This window comes from Lutjanus erythropterus, chromosome 1 (assembly GCF_056507025.1).
Source record: "Lutjanus erythropterus isolate fLutEry1 chromosome 1, fLutEry1.hap2, whole genome shotgun sequence".
Lineage (NCBI taxonomy): Eukaryota > Metazoa > Chordata > Actinopteri > Lutjaniformes > Lutjanidae > Lutjanus > Lutjanus erythropterus.
The window spans coordinates 24,655,009-24,674,081 of record NC_139317.1 but is presented as its reverse complement, the minus strand read 5'-3'; the positions used below and the strand labels follow the sequence as shown (position 1 = coordinate 24,674,081).

The window sequence follows — 19,073 nt, the reverse complement described above, 5'->3', positions numbered from 1 at the left end:
TACTTCTTCTTTGTGTCTGTGTGTATGACAGAGACACAGAGATTGTAGATATACTGTAGGTACATTGAACTATGTGAGTAATGTTGACTTGCTGACGGAGTTGTGCATCTCTCTCTCTGACAGGTATGGAGGAGCGGACCAACCAAGCGTCTTGGGCCCCAGGTGGCGAGTCCAGTCCCTCCTACGATTCCTCCCGGGTAAGCTGACCCACACCTTAATGCCTCTGAATGGCCTTTCTGCTCCACGGCACATCATTTAACACTCATTACATCAAATTCACAATGTTTTAGTCTCACCTTATCCCAGTCACGTTGTATGACCTGTAATAGACATACAGTATTTATCTGTGACAGAAAGGACAGCTTAATGCTCTAATAGGTGGCGGAATTGATTTTTTTTTATATCAACCTAAATATATTATAGAGTTGGCAGGTAAAACCGACTCCTGGAAACTGATGTCATTGTGGGATTGAAATTATATGTTAATGTTGCACACCATGAATTTTCACCATGCAAGTATATATTTTTTAGCCCGAGGCAGATCTCTGATAAGAAGGAAAATGTTTTAATATCCCTGGAGACTGTTATTTATTTTATTTTTTTTTTAAGCAGTTGGTATTTGATCAGTTGTTGTGCTGTTGAGGGAATAATTTTGTTCTTGATAAAGTTTGGATTCGGTGTCAAATAAAGGATGACTTATAGACAAACATAAAAAATAATTTAAAGGTTCACTTCTTTGTCCCTAACACTGATACTCATTACTGTTCTTCTGTTGGTATTTTAAAACTAAGGATGTTTTTTATGAAAAATCTATGTCCCAAATAGTTTTTTGATTAAAATATTGACCAAATAATTAATTTAGTCTCTTAGAGTGGAAGGCAACCTCAAGATATTTAATTTACAATGGTATAAAAAGAAAAGGTAAATCCTTTCATATAGTCTTGATAAAACTACAGAGACAAATAATAAAATATCAAAATAGTCACTAATTAATTTTCTGTTGATCAACCAATGGATTAATCGAATATTTCAGGTCTAACTAGGAGTCTAACCGGCAGTAAAAAGCTGTTGAGCCCTAAGAATACTTGGTATTTTTCATGCATTTGAAAACTTTCTATCATCAGTGGTAAAACAAGTCAATGCAGTGACACTGCAGGTGATTCATGCTTTTTTAAGTGAGACTTGAATGGCATTCATATCCATTTGGCAGACCTCCAAGGCCATTGGTTTGTTCTCTACCTGCCAGTTATATTCTGTGAATCCTAGCAGGAGCAAACTGTCTGAAACTACAGTAAAAGACATGATGGCTGAAAGCTCTGTGTACACATTGTAAGCCTGTGTTATACATGCTCAGCATCGTAGATGCTGCAGTAGTGTATTTACAGTAAATTCTATTTTTCTCTGCTATTTTTCTCTGACACCCAGCTACTTTTTGATGACTCTTACTAGATTCAGTGCAACATGGTCGCAGCCTCTGCACCAGTACTAACACAGCTGATGCATCCAGGGGCAAGTGGACAAACTTCTTCATGGCTATATTTAAAAAACATTTACAAAATTGTATTTAGGCAGACAGTGGCGCATCTACAGTCACTGTTGACACTTTTGTATGTATGAGCAGTGTTAAAAAGAGGGCTACAATAATACATACTGTGTTAAGTTTTTCTCTTTCATTGTTGTTGCACTGTTGGGTCATAGCTTATATTATCCTCCATTATGCAAAGAGAAGGTGTGTCTTATGTGCAGCTGAGCAATTGGTTCAATAATTCAGATTGTGAGATTTTTTTGTGGTCACAGGTGTACACAAAAGAAAATAAGAATTTCTTTTTAGACACTGTCTTGAGTCGCCTTAAAGCAATGGGAATGATTGTCATTGACATATTTGTATTGTTTATTTAACAGACAGTAGACTTACTGATGTTGATGAATTAAAAAATAACTGTCCATTGTGAAGAATTTTTAAAAAATGACACACAAGCATAGATTATTTTTTAATCTATTATGGTTTATTGCTTTTTAAAGGGAAAGTTATTAATCTGCATCTCTATTGTTGTGTTAAAGTGAGAACATCTCACTGTTAGTGTGAGAAAGTGTGAACAGCTCTCCCCGTGTTTGTTTGTCCCTCACACATTGGTTGTTCTAGATGCCCTGTATGAATTTCATTTAATGTCAATCTCCTGTCACTTTCTATTAGAATTCAGTTAAATGTCAGAGCTACTCGGGCTGCGTTACCTTGTTTATTTCTCTGTGCCCTTCCCGAATGAACATCTACAGGCTATGGTAACATAGGCAGCTTGATTTGAATTATAAGACAGAGACGCTTGAGATATCTTTGCTCCAGGTGCATATAAATGAGTGTTTCTGACATTGCAAGGCACAGCATCAGCCAGCAGACAGCTGTTTGCACCTCCATAAGGCGTGCACGCAAACAATCACATGCCACACTCTCCACACAGCTGCATACACATCTTATAGTGATACAGACTTGATTTATATAGCCTGTTAAATATTATACCCTATATATTCTGCTTTAAGAAGTGAGTGGCAGTTTTTATGAACCTCAGGAGTCTACAATAAACCTGTTTTCAATGAAAAATGCATTTTAAGACCGATGTATCTATATTCTGATATATATAAACATGTCTATGATGACAAAAGTTGATACAGGAAAAAGTAGCATCTTCCTATTATGAATGTTAATCATTGATTGATGACCATTAAATCCCCCTTTAAACATGGAATATATTAATAAATTATGCACAGAATTTGTGCGATATTAATTTGTAGAGTCACACAGTAATACTTGACTAGTGCTGTTGAAATGGTTTATGTCCATTTTTCCTATCAACTTATACATATCTCAGGGTTTAAATGAAAGCTGTACAGTGTATGAGAGGCACCTACAATGAACTGACAACAATAATAGACATGATGGGTAACGAAAATGGCAGAATGGCTAAATCTCAACATTGTTATTCATATGAATGAGAAATTTGAATTATTTATCCTCAAGCATTGTCACTTGTGTTGCCAACCTTATTGCCACCTATATTGTGAAATTAACATGTGTTTTGTGTTGTCAGTAATGTCATTCCAAACCATATTTAGCCACCTTTTTAATAAAAAAACAGATTGCTAATATTGGTGCATGATAATGAATGAACAAAAATGTGCTGAGCAGTCAGTTTAAAGAAAATTGCCAATTATTTTGCTAATCAATTAACCTTTTCAGTCAGTTTACAAACAAAAGTGTAAAAAAATTGCTGTTTCCAGCTTCTAAAATTAGAAGATTTGCTGCTGTTTTGGTCATTTATGATAGTAGATGAAAAGTTTTGGGTGTTTCGATTGTTAGTTGGACAAAAGAAACAATCTTTGACATTATGATGAGCATTTTTCACAACTTTTTAGCATGTTATAAACTAAAAAAATATTCAATGAATCATTGAAGTAATCAACTGATAATCTATAATTAAAATAATTGTGAGTTTCAGCCCTAAACATTAAAAAGTACAAATGAATATACAATAAACTGAAAACACTATCTCCTTGTTTGATTTAACTCATTGCGAATGTTTCTCATACTCAAGGCCTTGAGCAACAAAGGTACAATCACCTTTCCTGTGTAGCCTGTACGTTGAGCTGTGCTCAGAGGTCTCATTCTCTCCTTGGTGTATTTTAAAATCCATGCATGCATCCATTTTCTTTGAGCCACCACCTAGGGTCATGTGGGGGGGACTGGAGTTTCTTACTGCACACATTAGCCAAGAGGCTCATGTTTATACCTACTGGCAAGATGCCATTTCACCCAGATGGATTTTATAGAGCCAACTATTTGTATTTGTAAACATGATTGACAGGTGAAAACATTACCCATGTGCATAAGATGCTTTTAGGAATTACCTTTAATTTTATTATATTAAATAAGGGTTAAATAATAAATTTAAAATAACAAAAACAAAACTAATCTCTAAAATTTCCCAAATTTTGCTCTATTTACAATATCTGTCCATGGGTCTTAGAAGATGTCCTCAGTGTTTCATCTTTCAGTCTGTTACAAAGGGAGTTCAGTCTTGTCCCTGAGCTTGTTTGAGCCGGTGAGCTACGAGTGTGTGATCAGTCAACTGTGAACAGTCCCGAGCCCTGCCGTGCTGACCTTGGCTCGCAGCCAGCCGCTGTATCCTGGGCAGCTGTGGCTGTAGGCTGGCGGTCTGACAGTCAGGGCTGTGCCCACCGCCACCGCACGACAACCCCCACTTCCCCAGTGCCCTGCCCCGACTTGATACTCGACCCCACACGCATCCATCATGAGCATATCATTGCTTCCCAAGCTGCCACATGCAGCCCCGCATTCACCTGGGATGCAGCACAGAGCGTGGAAGAGATGACTTCTTAAACGCTGTGGCGAGTGATTGGGGACGAGGTGTGAGCTCCGGCCCGCATGCTGCCATGGCAATCTGACAGTTATTTAGCCAGTAGTGCTAACGTAGCCCTGTGGCGGCTATGACAGCGTGTGTTAGTGTCTCTGAAGGATGTAGGCCACCAGTGTTTGGGAATGATGAGGGATCTGTGATTGATGATCCAGCAGTCCCACAGGAGCAAACACAGTGTGGATGCATTGATACACGCACACACACACACACACACACACACACACACAGACACACACACACACACACACACACACACACACACACACACACACACATATCCACTGAGCCTGGATCGACAGTGGCAGTCATAACAATCATAATGTCAAGGGGTCATTACCACCAAGCACTTTCTAATACAGTAGACACAGCTTGGGACAGAATTATTCTTATGTTATGTTTACGCTTATAATAATCAATTATAAGCAAACAATAAAACCATGGTCATTTTATTTTTCTTTATTTATTTATATGATATTTTGCCTTGGAGAAACCTGTCTGCTTCAGATGGGCTACCTCAGGCTGCTGCTGCATCCAGATTGACATGGAAAAGAAAGTAATTTTCTCTCAATGAACAATATCTGCAGAGATGCATCAGTGAAACTACAGTAATCAGTATTTTATGGACAGTACTATATTTTTTATATTTGGATTATACACAGCAATTTGTACAGTAATTTGAAAAGTCAATAATATTCAGTGAATAGCCAAGCTCATTGTTTCGTTGTGTTATATTCATGCAATAAATATACAAATGTCAGTTAGACGGTAATCTGCATAGTGATCAATTTGACCAGCCAAGGCTAAGAGTAAAAACAGAGCAAAACAGCCAGCTCTAAAGCACAAATTAACATGTTGTATTTTGTTTGTTAAATCTGGACTTTGTGAAAATAATCATTTGCTGTTATATGTGGTGTTATGGACGGAAATCAGTTGCCAGGTAACAAGTGGAGACTCCAGGAAGTTACTGGTCCCAGTCAAGAAATAATGCCCCATAAAGTTACAAAGTGTTGTGGTATTTTTTTATACCTCCGCCACAGAAACAGCCATGGCCGGAGGCATTATATTTTCATGTTGTCCGTCTGTTCAGACGATATTAACAAGTGCATCTGGAGAGAATTTCTCCAATCATAGATTTTAGTGGTCAGAAGTCACTGTACCCTCACAAAAAATGTTTCTGACCATAATTCAAGAATTTATATGGTAATTAGGACAAAGCTTTACACAAATATCTAATAGGATAAAATGATGAGGTGATGGCATTTTATATCCAAAGGGTCAAAGGTCACTTTAACTCTGACATCATAATGTTTTGCAAAAACACATGAAGCAGTCAGTCCTCTGTTCTTTTCTGTAAAAATGCTCTTTAAAGCTCGATTCACACAGGACAGGACAGACGTGGATATGAACTGTAATCTGACAGGTTGGTGGGGACGTACAACAGGGAGGCAGTAATTCTAATTTTATCTCTGGACAGAACCTGGCTAGCTGTTTCTAGTGTTTTTGTTAAGCTAACTTGCTGCTGGCTGTAACCTTTTTTTTATGGCTCAGTATTAGCCAGGTATCAGGCTCATTACAGTTCAAGTTTTTTTTGTCTTGTTTAGTTTTCCAGTTTCTAAACAGCGTAATGCAGCATAATACATTCAAAGTCAAAGAGGACCAACTGACAAAACAAATGAATCGGAAAAAAAAAAAGAAAACGGGTATCAGTTGTCTCATCTAATTCAGAAACTGAATAATCATATTTGCCTAAATGTTGATGTATTCTATTTTACATCTGTAGTCTGAGTCATTTTCCTTGTTTTGCTGCAGAATTGAGGAAGTTTTTTTTTTATTTTTTGCTTGGTTATGTGAGCTATGTACAGTATGTGTGAGTCTGTGTGTGCTAGTTTGCGCGAGCCTCTCATGGGGCTGTTGTTGTTATTGAGTCTGTTCATGGTGTGATTAACAGTGTGTGCGGCCTGGCAGGAGCACAATGGGGAATCTCTGAGGATTCCCTCGACACAGCACAACACTCCACTGCCTTTGAAATTACTCCATCACCATCCACTCACAAAAAAAGATGGATAATAAGATTTACTTTTTTTTTTACTGTATGTTGAATGCAAAGGGTATGAGTTGGTGAAAATAGCTCTATAGAAATGCAAGCCCACTGCTGCTCGGTCCCTCTGGTGGGAGTTAATGTAGTTTGGGGAGATGTATTTGACTGGAGCACAGGAGGATTTTCACAGGGCTTGGGATTAGCACTATAACAGAGTATCTTTTATTACATGGGACCCCGAGTTTTCAAAAACCATACTGTGACCGATATTTAGACCTAAGCCCCTGAAGCTGATAACTGTCATGAAAAGGCACTGTTAAGCTGCAGGAGAAAAAGGCAATTTTTTTAAGCTGCAGGTACCTGGGAATGATGTAGAATTGAATCTCTCTGTTTCTTCCCCCTCCATGTAACAACACCGTCTTATAAACTATAGGTTGGTGTATAAACCTGTTATCATACAGATAAGATGGTAGAATCACAAATGAATAAAGGAGTTTAGAAGTTGATTGATTTATAGATGTTCTGTAATTAAGATGAAGCAAAGGTTACTACAGGTCCCGTTGTTCTCTATGAGCACAAACATGCAAGTATTTACAGCGCTTATCCTTTTGTTGGTGATAAGTGGGAAATATGAAGTTCTTAGTGCCATGTTAAAGTTAAATGTACAGCACAAATATCTCTGGAAAATGAGTACTAGTTGTTGTTCTCTATGACAGCACTTAATCACCTGTAGATGGTCCCATGCTGGCATAAGTAATTACTTATTTAACAAACCTATGAAACTCAGTAACAACAGCTTTTTCGCCTTGCTTTTTACCTTGATTGTAGGTAAAAACAAGGCTAAAAAGAACATACATTTTAAGGCCTTGATTTATTTTACGATCTTGGGATTTAGATAAAACTATAGGGAGACTGAATACAATACTTAATACAAATAACAGGGTAAGAAATGCAAATGTACTGTATTATTTAAGTCACTGGAAAACCAAATTCATAATAGCCTTCTAGCTAAGTAATTAGGTGTTGCAGTATTAGAAATTAGTTTTAATCCAAGTTTGAAATATTGTCATTCAAGTTTTGTACATTCTCTTGATGTTGGGTTGGACTTGGGCGTGGTTGTGTTATGAATTTATCACAAAAACTGTGCAATTAATTCCTCAAAACAATTATTAAAAAAAATCTATGTCAGTTGTCCTTATAAACATGAGCAACAAAACCTCTCTGCTCCCACATAAGCAGCTTTTTTGAGTCTGAGCTAGCTCAACATCGGGGAGCACAAAAACAGTAATTTTACCTCACAGAACATGGGAGCTGCAGGCCTTCTGCTGCCTCGGTCTGCGGTAAGTAACATTAGTATGGATCCAAACTAACGTGTTTAAACCCCAGTGTCACATAATAACACAAACTAACTGATCGAGGCAGCGATAGAGCAACAACTCCTGTGTTCTGTGAGGTAAAATTGCTGTTTTGTTCAATGGACTCTGGTGGCTTTGAGGAGACCATAGATGGCGCTTTCAGTTTCCCACTGGAAAAGGCTGTCTGACGACAAAATAAAGTGGTGAAATACTCTTAAGTATAGCACGTTCTTAAACTGATATGGGGATACGCACTGCTGCTCCTGTCCACAGCAGTTTGCTTAGCTTCTGTGTCAGTTCTCCTCTGGGAAATGTTAATCAAAATAAGACCTGCCAAACCTACACAGTCTTGAAAAATAGTGTAAACAGCCAAATTAGCTGTCTTTTTAAAACTGCATTGTAGTTAATATTTTTTTTCGCTCAGATTTTTGTGGATGCTTAATGCGATACTCAACTTCGATGTCCTATATTTTTATTATTTCAAGCCAAATTTCCAGCGGCTTTATTGTGAACAAACAGTTAAAATATCAGTAACAGAGATACAGAGATCTGTTTTTTTCTTTCTCTTTAATTTTTCGCACTATTATACCAGAGAAAGAGGACAGTTTATTAGCATAACCGACCAGTTGTGCTCTCCTCTCACTAATTAGTGGTATGCCATATCACTCAATTAGTGAAGTTGCCTGATAATGTGCTTAATATTCTGATCTCTTCCCCCAGGGTTTCGCAGACAGCCCTCATTACGGCGATCATTTGAGTGACAGTCGATTAGTGTCCCATGAAGGATTGTCCCCAACACCTTTTATGAACTCGAACATAATGGGTAAGTAAGTGATTCTCTTCAACTCACCCCTCACATGCCCTTTGGTAGTGCAGAGACATCCTGTTAAAAAAAATTGCCTGATTGAGGTTAAGGCACATCATGCCTCTCGAGTTAGCACTGCTGAAAAGCTTGCCCGAGCTCCAGGGCAATTTTTTTTCTCCATCTCCTGCTGTCTTTATTTCCTCCTTTAATCCCCTCCCCTTTCTATATCCCCCTCTTCCTCCTCCTGTGATGACCCTCCCCCAGGCTAGAAGTCACGCCATCAGGATAGCTTTCCGTCATAAGAAGCTGTCTTCTAGACATCAAAACCGCCCCCAGCAGCTATCATTGGCAGCAGGGCAGTGATTTCTGGGGTTAAACAGACTGTTGTGCAAAAGACCTTCTCACATAAGAATCAAAAGATTATAATTTATTGTAGATCATCGAATGGTGTTTAAAGATTTTTTTCTACATTTTACACTTGATTTTCAGAGTGGCAGTGATTTCATTTTATTGTAGTGTTTCTTAGGTTCGTAGTTCTTAACCTTTTTGGTCTGATGTACCCCCAACAGCCCTCTCACATTACCTAAGTACCCCTTCATCAACACCTCAAGTTCCAAGTATGTTTTTTAATGGATTTCAATCTGGATGTTGTTTAACAATAGAACTGCAACATTTAGGCTAATTAATTAGTTGACCATTTGTTGTCAACCTTTAATTTGATAGCCATAAAAATAATAGCCTTATCATTACCTCTAATATCACAAATTCATATAGCAGTTGCTATATCAGTCAAAATGATCACAGTTAGATATTTTTTCAAAATTGTTAAGCCCTGTATACAATTGAATATCATTACTGTACTTTTTTCATACAAGACATTGGCATGGGACAAACTGTTGGCTTGGCCTCTTCAGAACACTTTCAGAACTGTAAATCTGAAAAATCTTGAATTTCCTATACGTTGCAGTTGCAGCTGGAAATTTTAGCCATTTATGAATTACTTTTTTTTCCTAACCATTTTGACTTCTGTACTTGGTTGTAAATAGTTTTCACTCGCTCTCAATCACAACATGTGGTGTGCAAGTGTAACAGCTGAGTCAGGTTGGTCGAGGCATGTTCTGTTTCAGCCTGTTATAGCTTGTAGTTTATTACCTCTGCTAAGAAGTTTTAATTTTTGGTGCTATTTGTTTCATGAAACTTGGTAGAGGAGTGTAGCAAGGCCTGGGTAACCGTCAAAAACTTTCAATACTGGTACTGCTAATAATACACTGGTTTTGAAACGGAACCTGAACAGTACTTTTTTTGACACCAGTTTTATGAAATCCATTTTAACAAAAAGAAAATTACATTACAGTTGTGGTACAATTACTCACTGTAAAAGAAGAAGCTGTTCAAAGACCTAGGAACAGCTGGAGAAACTGTTTTTACTTTACTCAACCTGGATAACCAGACTAAACTGAAGAAACTGGTGGAATATCTGTCCCATATTGGATGATATAGAAAATATGAATAACTGTCAAAACTCCTTAGTTATTAAAATTTGATATCGATTGACAAGGCATTTTTTGATAATCAATAGTATTGAAGCAGTTTGATTGGTACCATCAAAGTATTAACGTTCCCAGGCTTAAGCATGGGCCAAGGAGTAATCCATTAAGTTTTGGAGAGGAACTTCATCATGGTACAGATACACAAATTAATTTTCACTTTTGATAACTTTGCAAGATGTGGCATTTGACCTTGGCAGAGCTTTCCGTTCTCCTAGTACCGTTCTTGTTAGTTTTTGTGATAATAAATATACAAATATAATACTTTCCCCTTTTGCAAGTGCATGCACCATTACTGACTTGCAATATGTTTTACTATTGTAACAATTAAAAGCTGTGCGTTATCCAGCTCTTTGGCCTGGCATCATTGTGATGTGTAACCACTTGACAGTTTTATGGCTAACTACATCTCAGCTCATTATGTAATGGCCCTGGAGACTGGTTTCCAGGCAGAGCGATTAGTTCACAAATGGGTGCTGCTGAATTGAAACAAAATGTTATCTTTCTTGTAATTGATCACATGACTGTTTCACACACACTGCCTATCTCTCCGCTTTTCAACTGCGTCTGTAATTATGCTTACAAGCTGCAGAATATGGATGTGATCTGTCCCAGTGATATGTCAGATTCAGACAGTTTGATTGTAAACTTGGAATTGCCTGTGCTTATCTCAGCCTCAAGATGAGTATGGTCTTATTGAATTGTTTTTCCACAATATCTGGGATTTACATATCTTTATGGAGCTGTCAGCACCCTCATTACATCATGTCTGAAGGGTTATTCCTCAACAACGATGCAAGAGTGAAATATACAGTTACACTTGTAGGTGGGACTTTTTCCATCAGGTGTGTGAAATTCTAGGTTACGTAAATGGTTTAACTCAGGCTGTGTGTGCTGTGTTGGACAATAAAATACTTGCAAGTGTTCAAGTACATCAGTTTGTACCTTAAATGGTGTAGGCTAATTATTTTCTTACCACACAATCATTGCAATGGAGAATAAAATAACTGTTGTCATCACAAGATTTCCTGGTATTTCATCCTCTCACAGGTACTGACCACAGCTGGCCTGAATCTATGCTAATTGTAGATGCTCTTCTGGTTTGATGTTTGACAAATATCTTAGAGTACATTTAATCAAATGCCAAATGCCATCATCCTTTCCATAATGTTTTCAGACACTTGTAATAACAATCTCAGCCTGTCAGTAGTTAAAACAGGTACTGTTAGTGAGCTAGATGGTTCAAATTCCTGCAGGGATCACAGTGGACCATTTTGCTGCTGGTGGCTGCAGTGATCTTATTCAATACTGGACCAATTTCAATAATTGTTGCCTCCATTAGTCATTTGGCAGAAAAATCATGGGAAAATAGAGTCCAGGTTGAAAAATACCTTAGTGTAGGGACGACCCAACGGTGGTCTACTTATTCAATGCATTGTTTCTGATGGGAAGTGCCTAATTCATAACCCTAATGACATACTTTCCATGTTTACATAGGTATGTTTATCAGCAAAGTACATCTACACCATTATTTGGATTAGAAAATGCAGCACTGATTAGATATTTCCTTTGGAAAAAATACAGGCCGATGTATTTATTTTTCTGCTGTGGTGACAAATATCAGTCCTCATTTTTGTAAAGTAATTTCTCTTCTGTTTATCAAATAACCCATTGACTGGCAGTCTTACTGCTGCTTGATTTAATTTATTTTTAGAGCTTGAGCACAATAAAGAACATCAGTCTGGAGGAAGAAATAACACTCAAGAATACTTTTTAAGATCTAATTTGAAAAACAGACCACTTCATGTTGAAAGTCTGCAACCTCTGAGGAAAAAGCTGCTGCAGCTGCCTCTAACATGTGCCCACCAAATGTCAAAATAATAGTAATAATGTAGATCAAAGAAACCAGAGACAAACAATAACTAAATATTTATGTTATATTGGTCTGGTCTTTTGATTTACATGTGCTCGAAATTTGGTCTACTCTGGAAACACTGGACCAACAGAGGACCTCTGACTGCTAAAACTTTCACCCGCTGCTCAACTACTGGAATAACACATGATAATACTGATTACTAAACAATATTTATACTTAGTGTTAGGGCTGGGCAACATATTGATACTATATTGATATTGTGACAAAATACTAGATATTGTCTTAGTTTTTGGATATTATTGTATTATGATATGTTACCAGACTGTTTTAACTATTCTATTGATTGCCTTTACCCACCTCGTCATTATATTTACTGATGATTGTGAAAGAACCAGTAGTCATCTCTACAATAATGTCCTGATATTGAGGTATTTGGTTAAAACATGTCAATATTATTATTTGATTTTGTCCAAACTATCTGTTGGGTCCTTTAATCAACACCAATGCATCATATTTTATAAGATCATCATTGTTTGCACTGTTTGAGAATTTACAGAATGCTATTTTAGACAAAATGTTTATCAGGTTATATATGTAGTATATAGCTTAAAAATATCACGATATTAATTATCACCATATCACCCAGTCCCAGTCTGTATGTAGTTTTGTGCTAATGCAAAACAAATCATTGTTTTTTGTGCTATAGTATATGTGGTTTGAATATTGTATATGCATAGATTTATACTGTCACTATTTTTAAATGTGCTCAGAGTGACTCATAGTGAACAGGATTCTCCTTTACACAGCGGCACAATGAAACACATTAATCATGTCAGTGTGTATGTAGCTACTGTAAACATTACACTATAAACAGTTTCCTGTGTTTTTTTTAGTAAAAGCCAGCTTTCGATTCATTGGAAGGAGTGAGTGTGTGAGGTTAGACAGTCACAGGGGGTATTAGATGGGTGGCAAGGGAAGCTTATGTTAGATTTAAATAATTGATAGGTTACAGCTCTTGTGAATTAAATATTGAAGATTTTTTTTAGAAGTCAGCTTTGTTTTTCGTGTAAACTAGTCTGGTCATACTGTTGTAACAGCTAAAGAGTAAGTTAACTTAAACCATATGATGAAACAGAAAGAGAATAGACTGTTTCCTCTGAACTCGTGGTCCTATTCCAGTCTCATGGGAGAAATGTGTGGGGGTTTGAAGCTGAAGAATGGGACTCTGGGTGAATGGCTGACTGCTTAACGATGACACTGTTCTTCCCATGGGGTTGACTCCCATGTTAGGGCAGACTGTGGATCAGCTGGTCTGGGCCTCACGTGCATCTTAGCCCCACCCTCTTGTGCTACAATCCTCTTACTAACCGGCACGTCATCTGCTGCATGCTGCCCCACAGGTGGCAGCCACATTGTTCGTGCTTATAGTGCACTATAGACACACTTCTACGGCCTCGGCCATGTGAGTCCCTTTGACTCAAATGCGATCAGGGAGGCTATGCTGGGATTAGTCAAGGCAATGACTAATCAATCAATCGATAAGCTAATTTCAAGAAAGTTAACTGATAAATGTTTTGATAATTGTTTTATTCATTTTTCAAGTAAAAATGTCTTAAATGTAAGAATTTGCTGCTTTCCTTTGTCATTTATGATAATAAATTAAGAATCTTTGGGTTTTAGACTTGGTTGGACAAAAGAAGCAATCTGAATACATCAATTTGGGCTCTGGAAAATTGTGATGAGCATTTTTCACACTTTTTTGACTTTCTAGTGGTTCCCAAATGGTGTGCTGAGGCACACTGGTGTTTTGTGAGACAAGTCCAGGTGTGTTGTGGGAATTTTGTGACAACCATACTTTATTATTACATTATGCAACTACACAAAAAGTTATTAATTTATTTTTAATTTACTGTATTAGTACGTTGTGCACACTCATTTCCCAGCACAGAGCAAATTTCTATACTTAAAAAAAATCTTTAAAAAACTACCGCCATATGTGCAGTTTTCAATTGGATAGAATTATTAAAAGTGTGACACATTAAAGGCTCTGATTGTTTGGCACCTTATTTTGTTTTCCCACTAGCAATGCGGAAACTCATTCTCTGATTGGCAAGTGCTTGTTACCTCTGTTGGTTAGGTTGGTTATAGAGGCTAGTTTGCATGGATATGAATACAGGTGTGCCTGGAGATTTTGGCTTGCCCTTTGGTGTGTCTCTGGCAGAAAAAGTTTGAAAACCACCAAACTAAACTGATTAATCATTAAAATAATTGGCTTATTAATCAATAATGAAAATAGTTGCAGTAGTAGTTGCAGCCCCAGTCTACTCATTCGAAGACATTTGCAGTTGCTCAGTGTGTGAATCCAGTGGCTTCACAGATTTATTTATTTATTTATTTATTTATTTATTTATTTATTTATTTATTCATAGCAAAAAGATCTTGAAATATTGTGGTAGCATTTTAAAACATATTGCACACCCGTACTCCAGCCTGTTGTGATGAGAGAGCATCATTTCACTGATGTATCTCTGTGTAATAGTTGTACTTCACAGATTAGCTGACGATGAAAAATCTCATTTTATTGTCTCTAATGATGTGACGTTCACTAATGACTTGAAGCCATGATTGAGTTGAGACCAAAGATAAATATTTTATCCTGCAGCTGCTCTAGGATTACACATTTGTTTTTTAAATCTACACAGTTGTTATTTCTGATTGTTTCATGTTCCTGTGCAGCTGATAATGGATGTAATTCACTGAACCTTCACTTCTTTCTTTGTATGTAGTAATGCTTGACGTAAGGTCTTCTGTAGGTCTCGTACTGGAGCATTATTTCTCATTCATTTGTTCTAATTGTTTAGCCACAGGGATAGCCAGCAGTTCCTAGCCTTGACAAGGAATGGTTAGATCTAATTACCTGCTAAGATTTTTCCTCGCGGTGTCAGCTCGATGAGGGGAAGCCAGTGGGGGAGGTTGATTTCAAGCAATCTGGGCAATTACCACAGGCGATGAGCTACAACTGAAAGAGCTGCACTCTGCTCCTTTATTTCACGCTGTATTGTTATTGGTGTGTGTACACCACTTAATGTTTGCCTTTTTGTCATTATTTACTTAATGGACTGATATTGTTTTCCACTAAGTGTAGAAAGCAGTTTGAATTTCAGGCCTAACCTCAGATGATGCTTTAAAGTTGTTGTGCTAATTACTAAGACAGGGTTGATGTAGCTATTCACAGCTGTGGCCCTTTATTGCAATAAAGAAAAGTAGGGGAAAGGTCTTATAGGGACATCAAAGAACCTATTAAATCACTCTTAACCATAACTCTCAACAAGGCTCAACAATAAGGATTGCCTGATTGCCTGGGGCAAGTAAAAGGCCATGTCAGACAAGTACATTTAGCGACTCACTTACCCAACTGGGTAAGTGGTAAAAAAAAACAAAAAAACAATTAAACTTTTCAATTACAGTGATAATCATTTAAGTAATTCTTCATGCAAAAATGGCAGAAAAAGCCATTTTCAGCTGCTCAAATATTGAGATTTCCTGCTTTTCTTTGTGTGTTATATCTTTGGTTTTTGGACTGACAAAATAGGACATTCAAAGACATCACCTTGGACTCTGAGAAACTGTGATGGACATTTTTCCTTTTTATTTTATATTTCTATTTTATAGATAGAAAATATATTTATAGGTTAAGTAAAAAATTGACTTTGGGCAAGTAGATTTCTGATCCACTTGCTTGATTAGGCAAGTGAAAAAACCCCATTAATGTTGAACCCTGCTTTTTCATGTATTTGATAACTTACTAGGATAAAATTACTGCTGATATGTTAATGCTTACATGTTTTAAGTCAGCCTTTCATCAGAGGCTTGCTGTCTGTCTTGAACATCAATCTACTCTTCACTTGCCAGCTCAAAAAATGAAAATTAAGTGTAGAGCTGCAGTGATTAATTAAGGATCACTATTCAATTAGTTTTAAATCAAAATAAATTTTGCTCCCCTGGCCTGTAGTCCATCTAGAGAGTTTTGCAGAGTTTTGGAGATATTGCACGTAGAGATGTCTGCCTTCTTTGTAGGATAATGGGACTAAAATGTTTCAAATGTATTGGGTCTTTTTTTGGCGCTTGGGGCAACACAGGACTTGTGCCATTTAGTCCCATTATATTTGAGAGAGGACAGAACTCTCTACGGCTGATATCTTCAAAACTCTGCAACTCACAGTAGAACAGTATTGATAGATAAAAATACTACAGACCAAGGGTCTAAAAGGGGTGAACTGTCCCTTTAAATGTGATTATTTCTGGTTTCTTTACTTTCTATAACAGTAAACCTAATATCTTTGGTTTGAGGAGGGCAAAACGAGACATTTGAGGACATACTCTTGGCCTTTGGGAAACACTGATATACGTTTTTCATTTTATCGTCCGAATAATCAATCAATGAATCAAGAAAATGATTGACAGATTAATCAACAATGAAAAGAAATAATTGTTAATTGCAGCCCTAAATAGATAATTCATTTTCTGATTAGAATGACATGTAAAAAAAAAACATGAGCGCATCATAGTTGTAGCTACAAAATTGTCAAGATGCAGGAAAGTCAACAAGCCATCATCTGGATTTCTGTCTGTGTTTGTGTTTATATCTTTTTTTGTAACGTTGTCACACTTTCCCTAACAAACAAACACATACAAACAGACACACAAACATACAGTTTCTAAGCCCTTAAAAAGTCCAGGACTAAGAGTGAAAGCCTTGGTCTCTTGACTATATCATGTAACGTGTTATGCCCATGTTTATTGAGATGATTACACATTAATCCATACCCCTTTATATCTTTCAGAAAAGTTTTATTTTGTTTAACAAATACAAACATCTGGCCTTTTCCTTTTGATATAAAGTTGTGTTTCACATTAACTCCCACTGCATAACTGTGGTGATGACTGCTCAGCTTTCCAGCCATGTGCCCGAGGGCGTGATATCACAACTGCTGAGTTGTACTTTCATACGCACGTTTCCCTGGTGTGCTTCATACGTATTACTCATACGGCTTTAGAAAACTAATCAGCCTAATGCTGTCATCAACACACGCATACAGCCGCATGCATCCTGCTCACAGCCTGGTGACACACACATGTGGCTGTAATGTGAGTCCCTGAGTGTGATCGAGCAATTGCGTTGTGTCTCCCCTGCCTCTGTACATCACCTTTCACTACAGCAAAATTTGATTGGGTGTTGGAGGTGCGTGTGACCTGTAGTCGACTGTAGAGGAAATCTCTGTATTACCAACTTTAAAGATGCCACATGTTAGTTTAACAGAATATTAAAAATTATGATGGACTAATTTCTGTCATTCTCTTGGACTCATTAGACAGGGGAACTTTTCTGTTGCCATGGAGTTAATTATTCAATGGCCATAAGAAAATGTCTAGACAGCACAGGAATGATGTTGCAGTTATATAATACATCACAAACAAGCTCCCTGTATTGTATCCTAATCCTAATTATCCTAATCTAAGGCAACTCAGCATTCAATCTCATGAGGGCTGTGATGAAATATTAAAACCAGGTTGAGGGGTTGTGCATTTATGTATTATTTGAACAAGCGAGCCAATAATCTTTAACTATGTTTGTCTATAATAGTTTGTTTGCTCAGTACAATCAGAAACTTGTCTCATGTGACTAAATAATGGAGTGACAGTTACAGTTTGACCCATAATCAATGACCACAGTGTTGATATGACTTGCATGAAACCTTTAAGGAGTCTGTTTTGCTTTTTATCTTTTCAGATTTGCTTGTGATAACTTGATGGATTAATGTTTGCTTATTGCTTTTGTGGCAGACGTTTATTGTAGTTGTACTGTGCCAGCAATACAGTTAACATAAGTTGGCTTTTCATGTGACTTGCAGCAGTTTGCTTCTTGCCAACACTTTTAGTTGTAATCTGATGGTTTTGCAGATAGCTCAGATCAATATTATTGACCTGGACTGATATTGTGAATGTTATAGTACAGTCTTATAAAGAAAGTGGCTAATTACTATAATGATAAGTACAAAAGGGTTCTCTGGCTTTTTCCAATTGGAGAAACATTTTTGGCTCCTCTTAGAACTATTCATAAAGGTTCCACTGGGATCCCCTTCAGAGAGTTTTACCCAGAACCCTACATCAAGGGTTACATCTAGAACCACCTGGAGAACTCTTCTATGGTGCAATGGTTCCACCCAGAACCCATAAGTTCTAACCAGAATCTTTCCACCTTCTAAGGGTGCTTACAAGAACCCACTCAGGAGGTTCTGCTGAGTACCTTTTTATATTCCAAGGGAATCATTTAGAAGATTCACGTCATTAAAAACATCAAACTAAAATGCATAATTTCAGTAACCAGTTAATGTTTGACTATCATGTGTTTTGACAAATGTTCTTCAACTATTTCAACAATCTCTGAAGATCTTTATCTTTATTTCAGAAAGGGTTCTTTGGATGAAAAGGGTTCTTATGGAACACTTGGTCTTACAAAAACCCAGATGAACCCTTTCTTCAAAAAAAGGTTCTTAAGAAGCAAATGGCTCAACCAGAAAGGAACAACCTTTCTGAAAGACTTGTTTCTAAGAGTATAAGGTAATTATACACCGTATTTGTCTGTGTTTTGCAGGATTGTTTAAAGCCACAGTATGTACTGGTAAAGAGAAAGTAGAACTACAGTGTTGGAACCTAAGATTTGCATCACATTAGCATTCAGAAAGTGTTTGATAGTCAATGATAATGGTTAGCTGTTGTTTCCTCTCCTCTGCTTAAAAATGAAGAATGCAGTTACGGAGTTAGGCTGGTGTGTTTTCATTTTCTAAGAAACAAAAAGGGATTGTACATCCCTACTGCACTGGGTTGTCTTTTACACTAGAACAGAATTCATCTCTTGCAGTCTTTTTTTCCCTTTTTGTGAAGTGTCAAATCCCACATCACACTGGCATCCCCAGTGTGTTTTTACTGGGGCAGGTGTCATGTGCTAATGCTCTGTCCCA

General features: G+C 37.2%; 1 protein-coding gene across 4 annotated transcripts in view; it reads left to right on the top strand.

The window, feature by feature from the left end:
* Window positions 1-19,073, top strand: part of tcf12 (transcription factor 12) — a 102,542-nt gene that overhangs the window by 14,683 nt on the left and 68,786 nt on the right. For all 4 annotated transcript variants that reach the window (XM_084717871.1, XM_084717861.1, XM_084717852.1 and 1 more), the window contains exons 4-5: window positions 124-197; window positions 8,544-8,646. In XM_084717871.1, the coding sequence (XP_084573997.1) occupies window positions 124-197; window positions 8,544-8,646 (177 nt within the window). The remainder of the gene's footprint in view (window positions 1-123; window positions 198-8,543; window positions 8,647-19,073) is intronic.